The 25,000-nt window shown below is 43.8% G+C and overlaps 1 protein-coding gene across 1 annotated transcript in view; it reads right to left on the bottom strand.

Annotated features, from left to right (window-relative positions):
* The window catches only part of LOC127617571 (adhesion G protein-coupled receptor A3-like), a 126,495-nt gene that overhangs the window by 59,794 nt on the left and 41,701 nt on the right, over positions 1-25,000 (bottom strand). The window contains 4 exon segments of the mRNA XM_052089545.1: positions 15,515-15,721; positions 18,447-18,608; positions 23,164-23,313; positions 24,639-24,822. Coding sequence (XP_051945505.1) covers positions 15,515-15,721; positions 18,447-18,608; positions 23,164-23,313; positions 24,639-24,822 — 703 coding nt within the window.

Below are 25,000 nucleotides of genomic sequence, written 5' to 3'. Positions count from 1 at the left end.
ACACACACAGACACACACACACACTCTCACACACACACACACACACACACACACACACACACACACACACACACACACACACACACACACACACACACACACACACACACACACACACACACACACACACACACACACACACTCACACACGCTCACACTAGACCCCGAAGCCAGCCGCGCCATTTGCGACATTTAGAATTTCAGCCACCGCCAGCCAATAATTTCGTAAGCTAAATTGAGCCGCCATCTGATAAAGTTTGGCTGAGCCGTCAAGAATTATTTGCATCAAATAATAATTCTATCACATAGAGACATACACACACGAAATATATAAACAATACACGAGATCTATTCCCACTGGATTCATAACAGCACAGTCTTATGCCCGTTGCTACGATACACAGACTCACAGTGAAGTCTGAAGAAGCGATGCATTCTTCAGACTTACAGAAATATATATAATTTTTAAATATTTAAAGATAACTATGTTAATTATTTCATCATTATATATTGAATTATTATTATATGAGGGGCTTTCTCAGCAAATATTTGTATATGCGATTAATCGCGATTAATTAATCTGAACACCATGTGATTAATTCGATTAAAAATATTAATCGATTGACAGCCCTAATTTAAATATGTAGCTGACATGAAATTTCAAACAGTGACAGTTTGTATAATTTTTATAAATGTAATTTCTTAACATCATATACTGTAAATTTATTGAATTTGGAACTTGTACATTTTTAAAAAGCTGAAATGTGATAAAAAGTATGAAAAATGAATTATAACAAAATAAAATATCATATATGCGCATAATACACCAAAAAATATTTTAGATTATTCTTAAGATTTATGCATTTCAATTTCATAACAAAATTCCATAAAACAAAATGAAATTAATACAATTTTAAATAATACATATATATATATATATATATATATATATATATATATATATATATATATATATATATTATATATATCCTCTTTTTCTCCCCAATTTGGAACACCCAATTCCCACTACTTAGTAGGTCCTCATGGTGGCGCGGTTACTCGCCTCAATCTGGGTGGCGGAGGACGAGTCTCAGTTGCCTCCGCTTCTGAGACCGTCAATCCGCGACTCTTATCACGTGACTCGTTGTGCATGACACGGAGACTCAAAGCATGTGGAGGCTCATGCTACTCTCCACGATCCACTCACAACTCACCACACGCCCCATTGAGAGCGAGAACCACTAATCACCACCACGAGGAGGTTACCCCATGTGACTCTACCCTCCCTAGCAACCGGGCCAATTTGGTTGCTAAGGAGACTCACAGCATGTGGAGACTCATGCTACTCTCCACGATCCACACACAACTCACCACACGCCCCATTGAGAGAACCACTAATCACCACCACGAGGAGGTTACCCCATGTGACTCTACCCTCCCTAGCAACCGGGCCAGTTTGGTTGCTAAGGAGACTCACAGCATGTGGAGGCTCATGCTACTCTCCACGATTCACACACAACTCACCACACGCCCCATTGAGAGCGAGAACCACTAATCACCACCACGAGGAGGTTACCCCATGTGACTCTACCCTCCCTAGCAACCGGGACAATTTGGTTGCTTAGGAGACCTGGCTGGAGTCACTCAGCACACGCCCTGGATTCAAACTCACGACTCCTAGGGTGATGGTCAGCATCAATACTCGCTGACATACCCAGACCTCCAATAATTTTTTTTTTTTTTCATTTTATTTTGTAAAGATTACTCAATTAAATTTGATAGAATTGTGTTATGAAATAAGAAATAGCCTTAAAAATTTGGGTTTTCGGGTTTGTTGACATTACATCGTCATGGCAACAAAGGTGTAAAATTGGCTGTAAATTTCCACAGATGTGGTCAGTGAGTGATTTAATGACAGTAAAATCATGTTAACACACATATTGTTTATATCTTGTGTCTGTACTGTTGAAACAGCATTTTAAGATTTACAGATTAAACCCCATTGACTTGCATTGGAAGTGTCTCACTGGAACACACAGTTGTGCTTTATGCATTATGCTTGACATCAATGACATCAATGCAGTTTATGAAGCTTTGTCAGATATCTCTCGGCTCTACTGCCAAGTGAATATTTCTCTGTGTTCATGCTCATGATTCCTCCACACACGTGAGTGTACAGGTGCACCAGTGCAGTCGTCCCCATGAGTCGTCCTGCAGCGGCGCACGTTTAAAGAGCTTTTCATCAGCGTGGAGGTAATTGCTGCAGAACGTGTTTCCTCCTTATCTCTACAACCTTCCTGTGTCCTTCATCCTGTTTCACCAGCTCACATCACAACATGCATCTCTGTCTGAGCTAGATGGAATGTAACTGTCGTCACCGGCCACCTTTATCCCTCGCGCACCCATCAGGCTGATTGGGGACCGGGCGTGCATCATTCCAGCCTGGCCACGCCCTTCTCCACTCTACACTCCTCCCGGCATTGCCTCAGGACGGGGAGCCCCCGGCATGACGTGCACCCCCACCCCCCTTTTTCCCTGGTGAGGGGCGTGCCTTGCGCCTGCGAGGAGACAGGAGGGAAAAAACTAAAAGCGAGGGAAAGGCGAACATGTTGCGACAGAGAGAGAGAGAAGCAGCTCATTCACCGGTTCTCTGATGCGCCGTCGCGTGGCACCCGACACACTAAGGTGGACGACAGCCGCTCCTCCCCGGGCGAACCGGAGTCAAACCTCTGACCCCCAGCGGACAGAAGGCCCCTTCGCTTTTCTGTCAGCACGTGGGGACACTCCTCCTCCCCTGGCAGCGGCCCTACCGCTCCAGGCGGTCGGGAGTCGCTTCCCTCCTCCCCTCGCAGACGGCGGTCTCTCGACCCCTCTGCATTTCTGGGGGACGGCAGGGCACTCCTCCACCCCTGGCAGCATCTCCATCGCTCAAGGCGGTCGGGGAGTCCAGTCCCAACCAGCACCGCATCCGGGCAGTCGGGCTACTCCGTTACCCGGCGGATCTGCGATGGGCATCCCTGGTCCTTCCCGGGTTTCGGCACCAGTGTAAGGGTTTGGATGGGCAAGGAGGAGACGAGAACTGTCAGGGCAGCTGCCCGTAATTCTCTCTCTCTCTCGAACTGTCATCACCGGCCACCTTTATCTCTCGCGTGCCCCGTCAGGCCAATTGGGGACCGGGCGAACATCATTCCAGCCCGGCCCGGCCCGACCCTCCTCCTCTCTACAATCCCAAACCTTTTTTCTATCGATGGAATGAGAAAAGTGTCCAAAATGACAATGTACACCTGTGCATTGACTGTTGAGGTAATGATTGCCCTCTACCCTCTTGGGGCGGCTGTGGCTCAGGTGGTAGAGCGGCTCGGCCACTAATTGCAGGGTTGGCGGTTCGATTCCCAACCCACATGAGTCCACATGCCGAAGTGTCAAGACACTTGGGCAAGACACTGAACCCCAAGTTGGCAGGCTAGGGCCTTGCATGGCCATCATTGGTGTGTGTGTGTGTGTGTGTGTGTGTGTGTGTGTGTGTGTGTGTGTGTGTGTGTGTGTGTGTGTGTGTGTGTGTGTGTGTGTCAGTGTGTGTGAGTGTTATCACTTTGTGGGGACCAAATGTCCCCATAAGGATAGTAAAACCCGAAATTTTTGACCTTGTGGGGACATTTTGTCGGTCCCCATGAGGAAAACAGCTTATAAATCATACTAAATTATGTTTTTTGAAAATGTAAAAATGCAGAATGTTTTCTGTGAGGGTTAGGTTTAGGGGTAGGGTTAGGTTTAGGGGATAGAATATAAAGTTTGTACAGTATAAAAACCATTATGTCTATGGAAAGTCCCCATAAAACATGGAAACACTACGTGTGTGTGTGTGTGTGTGTGTGTGTGTGTGTGTGTGTGAATGGGTGATTGGGTCACAGTGCAAAGCGCTTTGAATACCGCTAAGGTTAAAAAGGCGCTATATAAGTGCAGACCATATACCTGACATGCAACCCCATATCATAATTGACTGGGGAAATTTGATTGTTTTCGTCAGGTAGTCATCTTCATATCTGTGTCATATATATATATGTAGTCATTGTGTCATATCTGTGATTTGTTTATTTGCTACGAAGTAAAAAATCTGGGTGAACATCCTCTAAGTGTGGGGATTACCCCCAATAATCAAAACAAGCAAGCACAACCAGGGCTGGACTGGTAATCTGGGATACCGGGCATTTTCCCGGTGGGCCGACGCACATTGGGGCCGATCAGGGGTGGACTGGCCATCGGGAGAACTGAGCGGGCCGTGTGCCAAATGGGCTGTGATAAGCTAAAACGAGCCGCCACGTTATGCAGAAAAGGACAGCGAACACCCCCCGCTCAACATCTTTTGGGCCAGTTGTCATGGAAAATCCCAGGCCAATTTCTCTTTCCAGTCCAGCCCTGAGCACAAACAAGGTGCTGATATGTGTTGGCGACCCCAGGCTTGTAAAGCAGGCTTTACCGATCGATTTCCCCGGAGAGAGAGAGAGAGCATCTGATTGATACAAGAGGGCCTCACAAACGTTTCCATCTGAACATTGACGGATTCATTAAAGTGTTCTTCCAGCTAACACGGACAGACACAGACACACGAGGACAAGGGAAGCAGTCAGCCGCACACTAGAATCACAATATTTCCTTTAACCTTGACACGTGCAAAACTCTTCACAGCGACCTTCTCTTTACATTTATTCATTTGGCAGACTCTTCTCTCGACATTTTCATTCAAAGAACAGGTAAGATACTTTGTGTATTATCCAGGTGGAAAACTAGAAGCTAGTTTAAGCACCACGGTCATTCCATGTCCAACTTCCATGTTTTCCTTGGTGAAAGACAAACATAAATGATGATTAAAGGGACAGCGCACCCACAAATGAAACTTCTCTCATCATTTACTCACCCTCATGTCATCCCAGATGTGTGTGACTTACTTTCCTCAGCAGAACACAAATGAAGATTTTCAGAGGAATATCTCAGCTCTGTAGGTCCATACAATGCAAGTGAATGGGTGCCAACATTTTGAAGCTCCGAAAAGCACATAAAGGCAGCATAAAAGTAATCCATGTCTACAGAAGTGACATAACAGGTGTAGGTGAGAAACAGAACAATTATAAGTCTAGAAATTCTTCTCCCTGCCTAGTCAATCTCCACTTTAACTTTCACTTTCGCATTCTTTTTCATGCATATCGCCACCTACTGGCAGGGAGAAGAATCTCTAGCAAAAATAGACTTAAATATTGATCTGTTTCTCACCCACACCTATCATATCACTTCTAAAGACTTGCATTTAAACACTGGAGTCATATGGATTACTTTTATGCTGCCTTTATATCCTTATTACTGCTTCAAAGTTTTGGCGCCCATTCACTTGCATTGCACAAAAATCATCATTTTTTCTTGTTATTACTGGGATTTACTCAGTTTTGACTCTTACAGCCTCCATGTCTGTGCTCGTCACAGTATGGATTTAGTTTTTTAACCATTACGCATCATCACTTATTTTAGGTGGTTATTTTTTTTTTTTTACATTTAAAATAGTTTTTCCCTAGCGAAAATGGTCATTTTAACCCCCTCTACAAAATAATGGATTTTGATCAATGCAACACCAACAGTTACCGCTTTGGCCACTGGGGGCAATGTTTCAAAATTTCGGTCAACGTATACCGATTTTGACGAACGAAAAGTCGGTCTACTCTTTCCGATTTCTTTGTGAGATCAGGCTGGATTTTGAAACCAGTTTAAAAGATAAAGTGGTTGTAAGAGTGAACATAAATTGCATCTGAATGTTATCACGGTCTGAAATGCATTTACTCTCTTGCATTTATGCACTCTACCAACTAACCCATAATCTGATGTAGTTCTTAATATTCTAGTCCTAGTTATACAAATTATTCCATAAAATATGAACAAATTAATAATTTGTATAACATTTGTAGAGCAAAAACTCAATCTTGAGCATTTGAGTTCATAAATCCATTAAATTTAAGTATTTCACATAAACAAATAATTGTTTTTAATGGTTAGAAGAAGAAAACCGCTTATAAAGATATAAAAATATCCCTAAAAATCTAATCTGGGGGGAAAATATTGCTCCTTAATGCAAAAGGTAATTAATTAGAGATAAATTCAACATGTACAACAAATGCTTTATTCTAACCTTCCCTTGTGCGACCTTCGGGTTTTTTTTGCCAAAAGTGTGTATTTTTGGGAGAATCTTGATATTTTCACCTCAGCTCCTATAATACATCTATAATACATCTATAACACATCTATAACACCTCTATAATACATCTATAATACATCTATAATACATCTATAATACATCTATAATACATATATAACACTGTGTGCATTAAATAGTTTCACTCGGGAACCTTCAGGACAAACATGTCCCCATTGAAACACATTAAAACTGCCATATTTGATCCCAGTGCCATTAAAGAATAAAATCATGAATTCTGTGATATTCTGCTTTCATTCTGGAGCCCAGACTTCAACATTTACATTTGTATTATTTTCCACCAGATGGCGCCATTGCTCATATTTATCCTATGGAGCAAATACAAGCTTTTCCCCTATTCACTGTTTACTGGATTATAGAGACCTGCAGGACAACTGAATACATGATGCAGATACAAGTGTGTGTGTGTGTGTTTGTGTGATTTTGTGTGTGTGTGTGTGTGTGTGTGTGTGTGTGTGTGTGTGTGTGTGTGTGTGTGAGTGCATGTGTGAGTTTGTGTGTGTGTGAGTGCATGTGGGAGTTTGTGTGTGTGTGTGTGAGTGCGTGTGTGTGTGAGAGCATGTGTGTGTGAGTGCGTGTGTGTGTGAGCGCATGTGTGTATGTGTGTGAGCGCATGTGTGAGTTTGTGTGTGTGTGTGAGTTTGTGTGTGTGTGTGAGTGCATGTGTGAGTTTGTGTGAGTGTGTGTGTGTGTGTGTGTGTGTGTGTGTGTGTGAGTGCATGTGTGAGTTTGTGTGAGTGTGTTTGTGTGTGTGAGTGCATGTGTGAGTTTGTGTGAGTGTGTGTGTGAGTGTGTGTGTGTGTGTGTGTGTGTGTGTGAGTGAGTGTGTGTGTGAGTGCATGTGTGAGTTTGTGTGAGTGTGTGTGTGTGTGTGTGTGTGTGTGTGTGAGTGCATGTGTGAGTGCATGTGTGAGTTTGTGTGAGTGTGTGTGTGTGTGTGTGTGTGTGTGTGTGAGTGCATGTGTGAGTTTGTGTGAGTGTGTTTGTGTGTGTGAGTGCATGTGTGAGTTTGTGTGAGTGTGTGTGTGTGTGAGTGCATGTGTGAGTTTGTGTGAGTGTGTGTGTGAGTGTGTGTGTGTGTGTGTGTGTGTGTGTGTGAGTGAGTGCGTGTGTGAGTGCATGTGTGAGTTTGTGTGAGTGTGTGTGTGTGTGAGTGCATGTGTGAGTGTGTGTGTGTGTGTGTGTGTGTGTGTGTGTGTGAGTGCATGTGTGAGTTTGTGTGTGTGTGTGAGTGCATGTGTGAGTTTGTGTGAGTGTGTGTGTGTGTGTGTGTGTGTGAGTGCATGTGTGAATGCATGTGTGAGTTTGTGTGTGTGTGTGTGTGTGTGAGTGCATGTGTGTGTGTGTGAGTGCATGTGAGTTTGTGTGTGTGTGTGAGTGCATGTGTGTGTGTGTGTGTGAGTGCATGCGTGTGTGTGTGAGTGCATGTGTGAGTTTGTGTGAGTGTGTGTGTGTGTGTGTGTGTGTGAGTGTATGTGTGAGTGCATGTGTGAGTTTGTGTGTGTGTGTGTGAGACTATGTGTGAGTTTGTGCGTGTGTGAGTGCATGTGTGAGTTTGTGTGTGTGTGTGAGTTTGTGTGTGTGTGTGAGTTTGTGCGTGTGTGAGTGCATGTGTGAGTTTGTGTGTGTGTGTGTGTGAGTTTGTGTGTGTGTGTGTGTGTGTGTGTGTGTGAGTTTGTGTGTGTGTGTGAGTTTGTGTGTGTGTGAGTGCATGTGTGAGTTTGTGTGTGTGTGTGTGTGTGTGTGTGTGAGTTTGTGTGTGTGTGTGAGTGCATGTGTGAGTTTGTGTGTGTGTGAGTGCATGTGTGAGTTTGTGTGAGTGTGAGTGTGAGAGTGTGTAAAAAAACAACAGTGGCATTATATAAACAAACTGGCATTTAAAGGGTTAAAATCATGAAAATGAATGAATATTTGGTAGTTATGATCAGGGCTGATGTTGGTTGGTGGAACGTCAGTGAAAGTGGAAAACAATATTAATATATAATATTATTATGACATTTTTGTCCTCGAAGGACCTCAAGGGTTAATCAAAGATACGAAGAGACATTTTCGACGCCTCCACAGGTCCACATTCAGAGGAAACAGAACCGCTAAAAGATCTGAAGTTCAAGAACTCTATCTGGATGTGGACGTTTCATCTGAACACTGTTCCACATGGACAGCACCACCTGATTAATGATGATCAGCAAATTATAAAGCTAATGAATAAATTATCTTTTGCTGGTTTGGGGAAAGGGCAAACTTGCCTGGGGATGGAGGAGCATCGAGGAGCTTGTAAACTTGTTATCTATCAACTTCATCGTCATTTACAACTGCTGAGATTTATTGGATCAGTAACTGGCAGTACTGCAAGGAGTCAGGGTATGAGTTAAGAGAGAGAGACACGCGGCAATGCAGAAACAAAACAAAGCCGCGCGCTCTCACAAGACAACAAAACACCCGAATGGCATGAGCGCACATCGCCAAGACAATAAGGCAATATACGCTCATGCCAACTGACAAACAAGACGAGAGAATGCGTAACAACGGCAAACAAAGCGATGCCACACATTCTCACGCTAAATAAAACCTGAGTGTACACCTGTGCGAGAGTTCGGCCACATACAAACCCGAAATCTCAGACCGAAGTGACCGAGGGCAAGCAGCGCAATGTGAGTGCAACGCGTGTCCGCGGTCGTGAGAGACAGACACAGAACCTGGAGCATGAGTGTCCGGATCCCGACACAGACCGAAGCTAAACCAGGCAGGGAAGTCAGGATCCAGACACCATGCTCCGGACATGTAAAACAAGACAGCTCATGACCCGGGTGCTCAGCGCAGTGTGAGCCCAACGCGAGGCGCATCCGTGTTCGCGAGAGACAGACATGCCTCAAAGATGACATAAGCGCAATGCACCCATGTCAATAACAGACAGAATATGGAGCATGTGTGTCCGGATCCCGACACAGAACACTTTATGAGCCGGTTCTTTTGAATCTACAGGACAAAATTCACAGCACGATGAGTTGTAAACCCACTCCCAAACAAATGACTCTTTTGAGCCGATTCTTTTGAATCTACAAAGAAAAATATACAGTGTTACCAGTGCAGAGCAAATGACTCTTTTGAGCCGATTCTTTTGAGCTGATTCTTTTGAATCTACAAAGAACAATATACAGTGTTACAAGTGCAGAGCAAATGACTCTTTTGAGCTGATTCTTTTGAATCTACAAAGAACAATATACAGTGTTACCAGTGCTGAACAAATGACTCTTTTGAGCTGATTCTTTTGAATCTACAAAGAACAATATACAGTGTTACCAGTGCTGAACAAATGACTCTTTTGAGCTGATTCTTTTGAATCTACAAAGAACAATATACAGTGTAACCAGTGCAGAGCAAACGACTCTTTTGAGCCGATTCTTTTGAATCTACAAAGAAAAATATACAATGTTACCAGTGCAGAGCAAATGACTCTTTTGAGCCGATTCTTTTGAATCTACAAAGAAAAATATACAGTGTTACCAGTGCAGAGCAAACGACTCTTTTGAGCCGATTCTTTTGAATCTACAAAGAAAAATATACAGTGTTACCAGTGCAGAGCAAACGACTCTTTTGAGCCGATTCTTTTGAATCTACAAAGAACAATACTGACTTTTAATGATTAGAGCTGGATTAAACAGCGAGGGCTGCGTGCGCTGTGTTTGACATGCTCATCTCAGTGTGTTTGGAATTTCTGGATGTTTTAGAGGTTTTCCCTGAATCTTCCTAATTCATGCCGAGGTCTTCCGTAATCTCAACTGTCCGGTTGACACCATCTGTCCTGCCACTGGTCACTAAAAATGTCCAAATATGGCCAGAGATTTTAATCTACTGAGACTGACCGCTCTCTCACGGGACGCAAAAGCTCGTCAAACAAACACGAATACCAGCTGGACGGGGACGAGCAAACCCCTGCAGAACATTAATACTCAAACACACACGTACACATTATGTTGTCCATATGGCGTCTACTGTATAATGTATCTGCTTTCATTTGAATCCCAGATTGCTTACAGTATGTACACATTCACCATGCAGATTACAGTTTAAACATGTAGCTACTCCCTCATCTCAGTCTTAAAGCTGAAACACACTAATTTAGTCAATTAGAAACGTTGTTTGACATGTATTAAATGTCTCCATTTGACTTTTCTGATTAAAAGAAATGTACTTGTAGTGGCACAACGCAAAGTAAAGTGCCTAAAATATACAGTGCGAAAAATAATGTGAGTGTTTTTCCAGTAAAAACATCTAAATATTAACATATTATTATATACGCCTCAATCGGGTGGTGGAGGACGAATCTCAGTTGCCTCCACGTCTGAGACCGTCAATCCGCGCATCTTATCACGTGACTTGTTGAGCACATTACCATGGAGACGTAGCGTGTGTGGAGGCTTCACGCTATTCTCCACGGCATCCACTCACAACTCACCACACGCCCCACCGAGAGCAAGAACCACATTATAGCGACCACGAGGAGGTTACCCCATGTGACTCTACCCTCCCTAGCAACTGGGCCAATTTGGTTGCTTAGGAGACCTGACTGGAGTCACTCACCACCCCCTGGATTCAAACTCACGACTCCAGGTGTGACAGCCAGCGACAATACTCGCTGAGATACCCAGAGCCCCCTAAGAAGCAAAATATATAAGATATTTTCTTGGTTATCAGAGAAAACTAACAAAATGTTGTAACGTTTATGCTTAAAATAAAAAATAAAAATAAAAAATATATAAAAAATAAATGATATTAATATTTGCCAACGGAGTTAGAAAAAACCACATCAACCTTATTTTAAATGGAAAACAAGTTTATTTTTCTCACCCCGTTGTCAAATAATTTGTTCTTGTTTTAAGCAAAAACACGATTTATCTGAAATCAAGACAAAAAAATCGGGTTATTTTGCTTCTCAAGTCATTTTGCTTATTTTAAGGATGTTTAGATATTTTTACTGGAAAACAAGACAAACATAAAACATCATAAATGTCTTATTTATTTTATAATTATTATTATAATTGTTTTTTGCAGTGCAATAACAGCAGTAACAACACAGAAAAAAAAATATTACCTTCTAATTATCTACATATTTTTAAAACAATAATAATAATAAAAAAAAAAATATATATATATATATATAAGTATAATTCTAATACTAATCTCTGTTTTGTATTTTTGTGATGCAATTGAAACTTTGTAATGCAGCACGTTGTCTCCTTAAGGTGAATTGTTTATGTTGTATTGTTCCTCTTTCAGATGAAAGCATCTACCAGATGAATAAATGTAAATGTAAAACAAGATATATTTACTTGACAGTCAAAATGGCATGAGATATTAAGTCTTGTTTTTCAGAGATTATGACCACATTTCTCCCCAATTTGGAACACCCAATTCCCATTACTTAGTAGCTCCTCGTGGTGGCATGGTTACCCGCCTCAATCCGGGTGGTGGAGGACGAGTCTCAGTTGCCTCCACTTCTGAGACCGTCAATCCGCGCATCTGATCACGTGACTCGTTGTGCATGACACCGCGGAGACTCACAGCATGTGGAGACTCATGCTACTCTCCATGATCCACACACAACTCACCACACGCCCCATTGAGAGCGAGAACCACTAATCACCACCACGAGGAGGTTACCCCATGTGACTCTACCCTCCCTAGCAACCGGGCCAATTTGGTTGCTAAGGAGACTCACAGCATGTGGAGGCTCATCCTACTCTCCACGGATCCAAACACAACTCACCACATGCCCCATTGAGAGCAAGAACCACTAATCGCCACCATAAGGAGGTTACCCCATGTTACTCTACCCTCCCTAGCAACCGGGCAAATTTGGTTGCTAAGGAGACTCACAGCATGTGGGGGCTCACGCTACTCTACACCATCCACACACAACTCACCACACGCCCCATTGAGAGAACCACTAATCACCACCACGAGGAGGTTACCCCATGTGACTCTACTCTCCCTAGCAACCGGGCCAATTTGGTTGCTAAGGAGACTCACAGCATGTGGGGGCTCACGCTACTCTCCACGATCCAAACACAACTCACCACAGGCCCCATTGAGAGCGAGAACCACTCATCGCCACCACTGAGAGCGAGTACCACTAATCGAAACCACGAGGAGGTTCCCCATGTGACTCTACCCTCCCTAGCAACCGGGCCAATTTGGTTGCTAAGGCGACTCACAGCATGTGGGGGCTCATGCTACTCTCCACGATCCACACACAACTCACCACACGCCACATTGAGAGAACCACTAATCACCACCACGAGGAGGTTACGCCATGTGACTCTACCCTCCCTAGCAACCGGGCCAATTTGGTTGCTAAGGAGACTCACAGCATGTGGAGACTCATGCTACTCTCCACGATCCACACACAACTCACCACACGCCCCATTGAGAGCGAGAACCACTAATCACCACCACGAGGAGGTTACCCCATGTGACTCTACCCTCCCTAGCAACAGGCCCAATTTGGTTGCTTAGGTTACTTGTGATAGTCAGTTTCAATACTCGCTGAGCTACCCAGGCCCCTCCTCAGATCTTTTTAATAATTTTGGTGGAGCATTTCTGGTTAAAAAGTGATCCAAGCACAGCTGTTGTGATCTGCGTAGACGTGACACATAGTTGCAGTATGTTTTTGGAGAGTTTGATGCAGAATTATAATGAAGGCAGACTGCATGTGTGTTTAGCATTCATTTCAGAGATACAAAGACTCTGAACTCTTTATTGATGGAAGTACAAGCTGTTCATTAGCTGAATGACCTATAGAGTCTTCTAAAATGGGTGGAAATTGTATTATGTCTAACTGGAGATCCTGGCACAGCGATGACCGAGGGGTTAATTACATGAGCTTTGGTATGCTGATACCCAACGAGTGTAAATGTGCTTACTCAATATGGATAAATGTCAATGTGTGTAAAGAGAGAGAGAGAGAGAGAGAGAGAGAGAGAGAGAGAGAGAGAGAGAGAGAGAGAGAGCACGTCTAACTGTGAGATTTGCATTTGCCTGGTTTCAGACGGTGTTTATCTTCTCCACTGTTTGTCATGTCTGTGTTTGGGTCATTCCCATCTGCAGAGATGCATTAAAAATGTATGCGGCAGCTTTCTGACTCTTACTCACCTGCGTGCGCTCACTGAAACAAGCAGAGCATGTGTCTGAATGCTAAAAACACTGACAGTACTTCATCTCCACTGCGCTAGAGAGACGGATGGAATAAGAGAAGGCAAGAGAGAGATTTGAGTCTGTACAGTACACAGACACATTATCTGTTTGGCATCCATAATAGACACACTTTATAATTGATTCAAAGCTTATAGATTTTTCTTTGAACATTTGAGATTGAAAACTGCGATTTTCAAATGTCAAAACTTCCTCCACAGTCCAATAAGTGCATGTATTGATATTCAGATTTCTCTGAAAACATGACCTAATATCTCATGCCATTCTGCTTCTTAAGTATTTTCTTTTCCTGTTATAAGGATGTTAAGATCTTCCAGACAGGTCTCCTTAGCAACCAAATTGGCATGGTTGCTAGGGAGGGTAGAGTCACATGGGGTAACCTCCTCATGGTGGTGATTAGTGGTTCTCGCTCTCAATGGGGCGTGTGGTGAGTTGTGTGTGGATCGTGGAGAGTAGCATGAGCCTCCACATGCTGTGAGTCTCCTTAGCAACCAAATTGGCCAGGTTGCTAGGGAGGGTAGAGTCACATGGGGTAACCTCCTCGTGGTGGTGATTAGTGGTTCTCTCAATGGGGCGTGTGGTGAGTTGTGTGTGGATCGTGGAGAGTAGCATGAGTCTCCACATGCTGTGAGTCTCCGCGGTGTCATGCACAACGAGTCACATGATCAGATGCGCGGATTGACGGTCTCAGAAGCGGAGGCAACTGAGACTTGTCCTCCGCCATCCGGATTGAGGCGGGTAACCGCGCCACCACGAGGACCTACTAAGTAGTGGGAATTGGGCGTTCCAAATTGGGAGAAAAGGGGATAAAAAAAGATCTGAGGTAGCTTTACATGTTCTCCAAGATTCTTTTAAGATCTATGCATCCTATCACGTTGTATTTGGGCTCGTTTTAATTGGGAGCATCTGCTGTTTTTATAGTCTGTTTATGTTTCATGACCTTACAAGGATAAAAAGTTCAAAAGGTCAAATAGAATGAACAGGGGAACCTGTGCTAATTATGATGCATGCCCGGACCCCAATCAGCCTGATGAGGCGAGTGAGGGATAAAGGCGTCTGGAGACAGCAGTTCAAGAGAGAGAAAGAACTTTGAGTTTGTGTGTTTTTGTTTAAGTTTATCATTAAACTATTATTTATATTGTCAAGCTGGTTCTTTCCTTTCCCTTATAACCCCTTTATATTGGTGCTGAAACCCGAGAGGGAGGAGGGATGCCCATCGTAGAGTCCTCTGCCGTTCCACCCAGGGGAGTGCCTCTGCCAGGGGGACGGAGTTGCCCGACCGCCTGGACGCGTGGAATGGCCGCCGTTTACGAGGTGAGTGGGGACTGTACTCACTGACCGCCTGGAGCGATGGAGCCAATGCCAGGGGTGGAGGAGTGCCCTGCCATCCGGCATAAACACGGAGGGGTTGAGGGAAGACAAGGGGAGGAGGGAAGCGACTCCCTGACCACCTGGAGCGGTTGGACTGCTACCAGGGGCAGAGGAGTGTCCCCACGTGCAGCCAGAAATACGGAGAGGCGTTCTGTCCACTGGGGGTCAAAGGTTTGACTCTGGTCTGCCTGGGGAGGAGCGGCTGTCGTCCACCTGAGAGGGTGGAGGAGTGATCGAGGACCACACGATGGCACATCAGAGAACCAGAGCTCCGTGTTGGCCTTTCCCTCGCCTTTTTTAAAAAATTTATTTATTTTGTTTGGCTGTGTACACGCAGAACGATGCAAACCCCAAACTATAAATCCAAACACTTGAGGCTACGCCGTAGGATCGACGCAGAAGTATAAACCGGCCTCAAGGCACAATGCAAAGGTTTAGGAGTGACAATGCTTTTAAATTCAGGAGTGAATGTGCTAAATTATCGCTCAGTGTGTGTGCACAGCTTATCCGGAGGCACTCCCAGAATTGCAATGATTGACAGTGATAAACATAGCAATGCTTTCATATCTTGCCACTTTTCACCAAACTTATCAAAGAGTCACTTATCAAGAGATGTGGCACAATGATTTTGGACACATTGGATGGTTTGAGTATCCAGAGTTTAATGACCCTTACCTGGCTGAGCTGACCCATGGGTGACCCCGAGACATTCACAGTGTGACATCTGAACTTTAGGAGGGTTTTCTGCTCTGACTTGGTACCACTATGGTTCTCGCTTTGTCCAGCATCCGTCACAGGGGGACGCTGCACCACGGTACACAATAAACCCGTTACACCGGCCCGTCTGATTATAAACGCCTCCAGAGCGATGTTAGGAGAGACCTGCAGCAACAGAGAGAGAGAGAGAGAGAGAGAGAGATGGACATGATTTTGACCTACTTTTCTCACACTAATTGCTTGTTGGAAAATAAACATAATTCATTGTACGAGGGTGCTGCTGTGTGAGTCTCAAGGACTGATTATACAAATATAAAAAGACTAAACAAAGACTCCATTAAGGATTTGAGTCTGTAGCCTACATTATCAGAATAACATGCAGACAGGTCGAGCCAAATGCTTCTGTCATTCTGGTTCCGGAAGTAAAAATCAACAGATGCTCTAAAGCTTTAGAAGCCCACCGACCCAAAGGTATCAAGAAATTAAATGGTATTTCACAAAATAAGAGTTATTTATCAAAAGAGGCATGCAATCCTCTTGCAATATTTGCTCAGCACTGATATTAACAATTACAATCCATATAAAAATACAAATAACAAAATTATAATCATAATTTGTAAACAGTGCAGAAGATCATTTTCTCAACTAGTATTTTTGTCTTGTTTTCCAGTAAAAAATATCAAAATATTTTTAAACAAGATGTATTTCCTTGACAATCAAAATTGCATGACATATTAAGTCTTGTTTTCAGAGAAATTGGACTAATTTTGTAAACTTTATGCTTTAAACAAGAAATAAATGTGTAAAAATTTTGTTAGATTACTATTAAAATTGCTTGTGACATACTGTAAATTTAAAATGTTTTTATGTCAGCAGGAAACCGATGGAGTGCGTACTCCAGGTAGTGAAGGAGGTATTGCCCCAAGTGAAGGAGTTCAAGTACCTCGGGGTCTTGTTCACGAGTGAGGGGACAATGGAGCGGGAGGTTGGCTGGAGAATCGGGGCAGCGGGGGCGGTATTGCACTCGCTCTATCGCACCGTTGTCACGAAAAGAGAGTTGAGCCGGAAGGCAAAGCTCTCGATCTACCGGTCAATTTTCGTTCCTACCCTCACCTATGGTCATGAAGGCTGGGTCATGACTAAAAGAACTAGGTCACGAGTACAAGCGGCCGAAATGGGATTCCTCAGAAGGGTGGCGGGCTTCTCCCTTAGAGATAGGGTGAGGAGCTCAGTCATCCGTGAGGAGCTCGGAGTAGAGCCGCTGCCCCTTTGCGTCAAAAGGAGTCAGTTGGGGTGGTTTGGGCATCTGGTAAGGATGCCCCCGGGGCGCCTCCCTAGGGAGGTGTTTCAGGCACGTCCAGCTGGGAGGAGGCCTCGGGAAGACCCAGGATTAGGTGGAGAGATTACATCTCCACACTGGCCTGGGAACACCTCGGGGTCCCCCAGTCAGAGCTGGTTAATGTGGCTCGGGATAGGGAAGTTTGGGGCCCCTGCTGGAGCAGCTGTCCCTGCGACCCAACTTCGGATAAGTGGTTGAAGATGGATGGATGGATGGATGGATAATGTCTTTTTTTTCCTCGTAAGGTCATGAAACATAAACAGACTATAAAAACAGCAGATGCTCCCGATTAAAACGAGCCCAAATATAACGTGATAGGACGCATTGTTCTTGGAGAAAATGTAAAGCTACCTCAGATCTGTTTTTTTTTTTTATAATTTTTTTTTATCCCCTTTTCTCCCAATTTGGAATGCCCAATTCCCACTACTTAATGTACACAATCCGGATGGCGGAGGACAAGTCTCAGTTGCCAATGTCAATCCGCGCATCTGATCATGTGACTCGTTGTGCATGACACCGCGGAGACTCACAGCATGTGGAGACTCATGCTACTCTCCACGATCCACACACAACTCACCACACGCCCCATTGAGAGAACCACTAATCACCACCACGAGGAGGTTACCCCATGTGACTCTACCCTCCATAGCAACCGGGCCAATTTGGTTGCTAAGGAGACCTGACTGGAGTCACTCAGCAGTCACTAGTTTGACATTCAAACTAACGACTCAAGGGGTGATAGTCAGCGTCAATACTCACTGAGACACTCAGGCCCCCTCTCGTCCATTCTTGTCTTTAAAAAAATCTGTGTTCCAGTGAGGCACTTACAATGGAAGTCAATGGCACCAAATCTTTAAGGGTTTAAAGTCAGAAATGCGGTAACGGTAACCATCGTTATAATTAAACTTAAACAGAAATATACAGTAGCACACTCTGGCTGCTGTGCTCTCGGGTCTCTCTCCCTCTGATGCTGTGGCGTGGCTCATAAGTCTCCCTCCGCCATCACTATAATGAGAGACAGGTGTTAAAGATCATTGTGAACCAGGTGACGAGCTGTATGACTCTCTCTTCATCCCGCAGACCGACACATGACCACGCCCCCCATGCCATATATTTCTATAATTCTGGGTTTTAGGTTTTACTGCATCACGTCGTCATGGCAACAAAGTTATAAAATTTGATATAACTTTAAATAATAAATAATAGTTATAAATAATTTTATGAGATTATTTCTTTTTATTAATAAATTTATTTTGTGAGCATTTAACCAATGGGTGGTCTCCCTCCTTGTCATGGCTTTCAAACTGGTTATGACAAATGGGGGCTCGTCCGGGATCTTGGTAGAATTTTGGATGATCCCTTTGTTACCACCGTGGTTTGTGCATTACCCGGCTTGAGATAAAGCTTTTTAGGAGTGTTTTGCCAGTCTTTACGTTCATTGGCCTTTTGGTGTATGTCATGGCTTTTGAGCCGGTAATGACACTATAAAATTACATTTCAAGGTTTTTTAAATGTATGCTTTTATTTTTCTGCCCTGTATTAGAGTGTTACCTTAGAGATGACAGTTGTTTCTGTGTTAAGTGCGAGATCTGCGATGCGTTCCACACACTGGACGATGCGCGTACATGCACGAGCTTCGTTCTGAGCCATCCAAAGGACATGTTCCTCCACCTGCATCATGTTACTCGCGATGTCAAACACGTAATCACCCAACTATAGTCAAACACACAGAGATATGGCTCTTATTCATACAACTCAAAAGGAACAATAAACATATTTAAAGAAATTAACAACAAGGCTGCATTCCCAGGGTTATTATAGTTTAGATTTCTTTATTCGGTTTTTATTTCTATTTTATTTTCACTTGGTCATTACAATTTAGTTTTGTTTTTGTTGGTTTGACCGGGCAGTCTTGTGTTAGCACCCACTATTATTGTTTGTGTAATGCAGGTGCATTATAAATACTTCACATTTTATGACACTGTGCATCGAAAACTCAAATTAAATCAAGGTCATTTTTGCATTTTAATTTAGTTACATTTACATTTATGCATTTGGCAGACGCTTTTATCCAAAGTGACTTACAGAGCCCTTATTACAGGGACAATCCCCCCGGAGCAACCTGGAGTTAAGTGTCTTACTCAAGGACACAATGGTGGTGGCTGTGGGGTTCGAACCAGTGTCCTTCTGATTACCAGATTACCAGTTATGTGCTTAGACCACTACACCACCACTTTTAAAATTCACAGGAAAGTAGTACCATCCCAAAACATTTGTTTACTGCTTTTGATGTACTATGGTACACACTAATTATAATATCACTTAGTATGCAAATTGCAAGGAAGCACCACTTTGTTGAAAACACAAAGGCATGATTAATTATCAGGTTTATGGAGCCAGTACAGTTGTTGTTTTGGCAAATGTTCTTTACGCCATTGCATTATGTTTAATTGCTAATAACTCTATTATGGATGAACTCTAGTTTTATTGACTTTGCATTAGTAGAGAAATAAAAAACACAGAAGTCAATCTCTTTACACAAAATATTCATGAAAGACTGAACTTGTATCCAGTAAAACGATAAAAGGACACTGAAATTCAGCAGTTTCAACATAAAGATGCAATTAAGATTATTCTCTGTAGCTGATAAGGAGGATTCATTTCATTTCTTTGAATGATTCATTGTCTTTTAACAGAGGAAATATGACTGGAAAGAATAAAGCTATATTCATAGTGTTCATGTGACCCGTGAAAGACCTTTGAACCATGACTGAAATACATTAATGTTGAAAGGCTTATTGGTATTAAAGCTGAGCTCTCAAACGCTAGTACAGTGTGAAGGGACATGTTTAAAGAGGGTAGCATTCGTTTGCCAGTAACTTAGAAGCAGGGCTGGACTGGGAAGAGAAATCGGCCCAGGATTTTACACAGCAACTGGCCAAAAGTTCAGCCAAATGTTGTTGAGCGGGGTGGGGGGTGTTTTTTGCAGCGTTTTGTGGTCTGTTCTGCATAACAGCGTGGCTCTTTTTAATTATTGCGGCCCATTCGGCCCATTTCGTGACCGACCCACCGGCCCGTTTGGTTCTCCCGATGGCCAGTCCGCCCCTGATTGGCCCCAAAGTGCGTCGCCCCACTGGAAAAATGCGGGTATGCCAGATTACCAGTCCAGCCCTGCTCACACTACACAGTGAGACCAAGGACTTAACTTATCCAAACTTAAACCAAATATTCTAATATTTTGGAAAAATGTATAAACTACTTATAATTAAATACATTTCCCCTCAATCACTGTTCAGGTCATTTTTGACCCCTTTTTGTTTTTTTGATCATAAAAAAAGTGAGTACAAGGCTCAATGACTTTTCCTAAACTTGCCACCTGAACACAACCCAAAAAATTTGACGAGATTTGCTGAGTCTATGTGGGTTTATCAAACAGTCCCATGTTCGTATCGTTCAGGGGTGAAGGGGTAAGACTATAAAACATCCACAATGCAGAACACACATACAGACACACACAGACATCCAAATCAGGATGATCTTTATTACCAAGTATGCTTACAAATACAAGGGATTTGCCTTGGTGACAGAAGCTTCCTGTGCACACACAATACAACAAAATAGAAATACACACATATACATGTAATGTAATGGCAGAAGAGGTAGGATATGTTGGATGAATATAAATAGTCTCAGCAGTGTATTGCACATCATTATTGAAAAACTGTTCTTGTGTCTGACAGTTCTGCTGCTCAGTGCTCTGTAGTGCCGGCCAGAAGGCAACAGTTCAAAAAGGTAGTGGGCTGGGTGAGTGGAGTCCATAGTGATTTTTACAGCCCTTTTCGTCAATCTGGAAGTGTACAGCTCTTGAAGGGAGGGCAGGGGGTAACCAATAATCCTCTCAGCAGTCCGAATTGTCCTTTGCAGTCTTCTGATGTCCGATTTCATACCTGAACCAAACCAGACAGTTACTGAAGTGCAGAGGACAGATTCAATGACTGCTGAGTAGAACTGGATCAGCAGCACCTGTGGCAGGTTGAACTTCCTCAGCTGGCGAAGGAAGTACAACCTCTGCTGGGCCTTTTTCACAATGGAGTCGATGTGTATCTCCCACTTCAGGTCCTGTGAGATGGCAGTGCCCAGGAACCTGAATGACTCCACTGCTGCCACAGTGCTGTTCAGAATGGTGAGGGGGGACAATATTGTGGTGTTCCTCCTAAAGTCCACAATCATCTCCACCGTTTTCAGCTCAAGGTTGTTTTGACTGCACAAGATAGCCAGCTGTTCAACCTCCCTTCTGTATGCAGACTCATCATCATCTCGGATGAGGCAGATGACAGTAGCATCTCCTACAAACTTCAGGAGCTTGACAGAGGGGTCCTTGGTGGTGCAGTCATTTTTGTACAGGGAGAAGAGTAGTGGGGAGAGCACACATCCCTGGGGGACCAGTGCTGATCGTACAGGTACTGGAAGTGGATTTCTCCAGTCTCACAAGCTGTTGCCTGTCTGTCAAAAAGCTGGTGATCCACTGACAGATAGAGAAGGGAACAGAGAGTTGGTGTAATTTAGTCAGAAGAATAGTTGGGATGATGGTGTTGAAAGCCAAACTGAAGTCCACAAAAAGGATTCTTGCATATGTCTCTGGTCTATCCAGATGTTGCAGGATATGATGCAATCCCATGTTGACTGCATCATCCACAGACATGTTTGCTCAATAAGCAAATTGAAGGGGATCCAGTAAGGGTCCAATGATGTCCTTCAGGTGGGCCAACACCAGTGTCTCAAATGACTTTGTGACCACAGACGTCAGAGTGATGGGTCTGTAGTCATTAAGTCCTGCGATCTTGGGTTTCTTTGGAACAGGGATGATGGTGGAGTGTTTGAAGTGGCTGGGAGCATCACATTGCTCCAGTGATCTGTTGAAGATCTGTGCGACGATGGGGGCCAGCTGGACACCACAGGATTTTAGACAAGTGGGTGAAACACTGCCTGGGCCCTGTGCTTTCTTTGTCTTTTGTTTTTGGAAGACCTGGCATACATCATCTTCACAGATCTTGAGTGCAGGCTGTGTAGCAGGAGGGGGTTGCAGGAGGTGTTAATTTTTGTGTGAAGTGAAGGTCAGAGTGGGTGTGGGGTGTGAGTCTGGGCTTTTCAAATCTACAGTAAAACATATTCAGGTCATCAGCCAGTTGATGGTTCCCTACAGTGTTGGGGATGGTGTAATGTCTTTCAGGCCTCTCCACACTGATGCAGGTTCATTAGCTGAAAACCTGTTTTTCAGCTTCTCAGTGTAGCTTCCTTTAGCCACTCTAATCTCCTTTGTCAGTGTGTTTTTGCCTGATTATACAAGATTTTAGCCCCACTTCTGTATGCATCCTCTGTGGCCTGACGAACCTGCCCGAGTTTTGTGGTTAACCATGGTTTGTAATTGTTGAATGTTAAGTAAGTCCTAGAAGGAATGCACATGTCCTCACAGAAACTGATATATGATGTTACAGTATCTGTGAGCTCATCCAGATTGGGGTCTGCAGCTTCAAAAACACTTCAATCAGTGCAATTGTCGCAATGCCTCTAGCTTTTTATTATCGCAGGAACGCGTTTGGCATTAACAGCCCCTGACCCAACTGGTAGAGCATATTGCTTGCAACACCAAGGTCATGGGTTCAATTCCCAGGGAACAAACATACTGAGAAAATGCATAGCTTGAACACACTGTGAGTTGATTTGAATCAAAATTTTCTACAAAATTAATTTACAAATGTTTGCATTTTTTGCATAGATAATATTTCTAGCCTACAGGTCACATATAGCAGAGACTACACATCCTCAGTTATGTAATTAACACAAATAACACAAAGCAAGCTTGCCTTCTCTTGATGCACAGAGCTAAACCCTCCAACAGCTCTTCTAGTGTCAGCCGGTGCAATTAAAATGCCAAGCGTGTTCAATGAACATGAGTATGTAACACTTAGAGCTGAAAATAGCTGAAAACAGTGTTCCGAGACTCAAATTGTAAATTGCATAGCAGCAGACCGCTGCCTCAAATAAAGGAAAGAAACACAAGAGTGAATACTCTTGAACTGCAGAAACAGAGTCATAGCTGCAAACACATGCATTTTTTGAAAGAAGACACACTCTAGACGTGCATGCCTGTGAAACCACATGCTAAATGGTTAAAAATGGCCCTGTAATTGTTAATAAAAGCAAGAAGACATGCAAGGCTGTGTTACAGGGATTTAAAGATGGAGAAGGTGCGTTATCTGATTATTACCTCACTTATATGATCCACCAGGCGTGTGATTCTTTCTACAAGGTGTGTGACGAATATGACATCCATCATGTCTCCAAAGAGCGCTGCCCTGCTGGTGAAAAACGAGAGCTGCTGCGCCAAAGCCAGAGCATTAGAGACGTTCACTGGTGTCTGAGCGAGAGAGAACGAGATCAAAATTGTGAAGATTACAGGAGATAATACATCTGAACTATAATGTGATGGGTTTTCTTTGCCTGTGCTGAAGTACAAAGCCAAGCGTACACTACAAGACTTGCCGCCGGTGCTCTGCGACAAGTTCGTCCTCGACTGAGGCCATGTGTACAGTGGTATTACGATGCGTTTTGGGTGATCCGATCACAAGTGTACAAGCGAGACGCTTCACCATTTTACCTAGTCATTCCTACTGACCACTCGTGTTTGGATTTCGAGGAGAGAGTCTCTGATTTCATGAGGTCATACTTCAATCATAATGTCTCGGACTAGTCTCAGCATGTCGCAGGAGTGCGCACACAAGAAGACTGTTTGTTGTGAGACTTTTTGTTTCTTGACGTTGACTCAAAATCAGCAAAGGAGTTGAGCTTGAGTCGTTTTGTGTCCAATATGTTTAAGGGGTTCTGAGTGCTTGTTAGCAAGCTGCTTTCTGGTTGCTAGGGTGTTCTGGGTGGTAACTAGGGCATTGCTAGGTTGTTGCTTATTTGCCCAAGTCAAAGGAGTCCAGCCTTAAGTCTTTATGATGATATTCTGGTCTCTAGATACAGCTTGGGTTGCTACTTCATTGCCAGTCGATAGGAATTTTTCACCTGTTGTATCGTCCACCAGGCCAAAAATCTGCTAAGAAGAGTTATAGTTGTCGGTGATCGGATCATCCAAAACAAATGTTAACATAGTGCAACTGGGCGAGTTTGAATCCAGGGCATGCTGAGTGACTCTAGTCAGGTCTCCTAGGCAACCAATTTGCCCGGTTGCTAGGGAGGGTAGAGTCACATGGGGTAACCTCCTCATGGTTGCTATAATGTGGTTCTCGCTCTTGGTGGGGCGTGTGGTGAGTTGTTGCGTGGATAACGCGGAGAAAGCGTGAAGCCTCCACACGCACTACGTCTCCACGGTAACGTGCTCAACAAGCCATGTCATAAGATGCACGGATTGACGGTCTCAGACACGAAGGCAACCGAGGTTCCCCTCCACCACCCGGATTGAGTCACTATGCCACCACAAGGACTTAGAACGCATTTGGAATTGGGCGTTCGAAATTGGGGAGAAAATCCCCAAAAATGTAATAATCAAACCAACCAGCTCCGAGGTGAATCAACATTTCAAGTAGGACAAAAGACAAACATTCAAGACTGTGTACGTAACATCTTCAATGAGGGAATGAACTACAATCCCATGAAGCATTGCGAATGACGTAATCAAATTAGAATCAATGGAAAAATATTCATATACTGATGATGATGATGATGAAGAAGGTTACTAACCTGTGTGAGCTCATGCAGGCCACGGGTAAACTCACTTGCGTAAGAGCACTGGTTATAGTCATCCACTGCCCATCGGCCTGTGCGGTCACACCTGCGCCACGCCCTCTTCTCCTGAGGGGCGGAGCTAAACCTGGATACCGCGCACGGCAGGAACGCAATGAATCCAGCTAATGTCTTCGGCCACCTGTAACGACGAAGCACATTGTCAACTCTCAATAACACACAATGCTTAAGGTCAAGTATACTTTGTCTACTTTTGGATACATTCCGTACTAGTATTTTCTTCCCAATTTGTAACGCCCAATTCCCAATTCGCTCCAAGTCCTCGTGGTGGCGTAGTGCCTCAATCCGGTTGGCGGAGG

This window comes from Xyrauchen texanus, chromosome 24, assembly GCF_025860055.1.
Source record: "Xyrauchen texanus isolate HMW12.3.18 chromosome 24, RBS_HiC_50CHRs, whole genome shotgun sequence".
Lineage (NCBI taxonomy): Eukaryota > Metazoa > Chordata > Actinopteri > Cypriniformes > Catostomidae > Xyrauchen > Xyrauchen texanus.
Note: the sequence above shows the minus strand (reverse complement) of the source record. Positions and strands in the feature narration are given on the sequence as shown.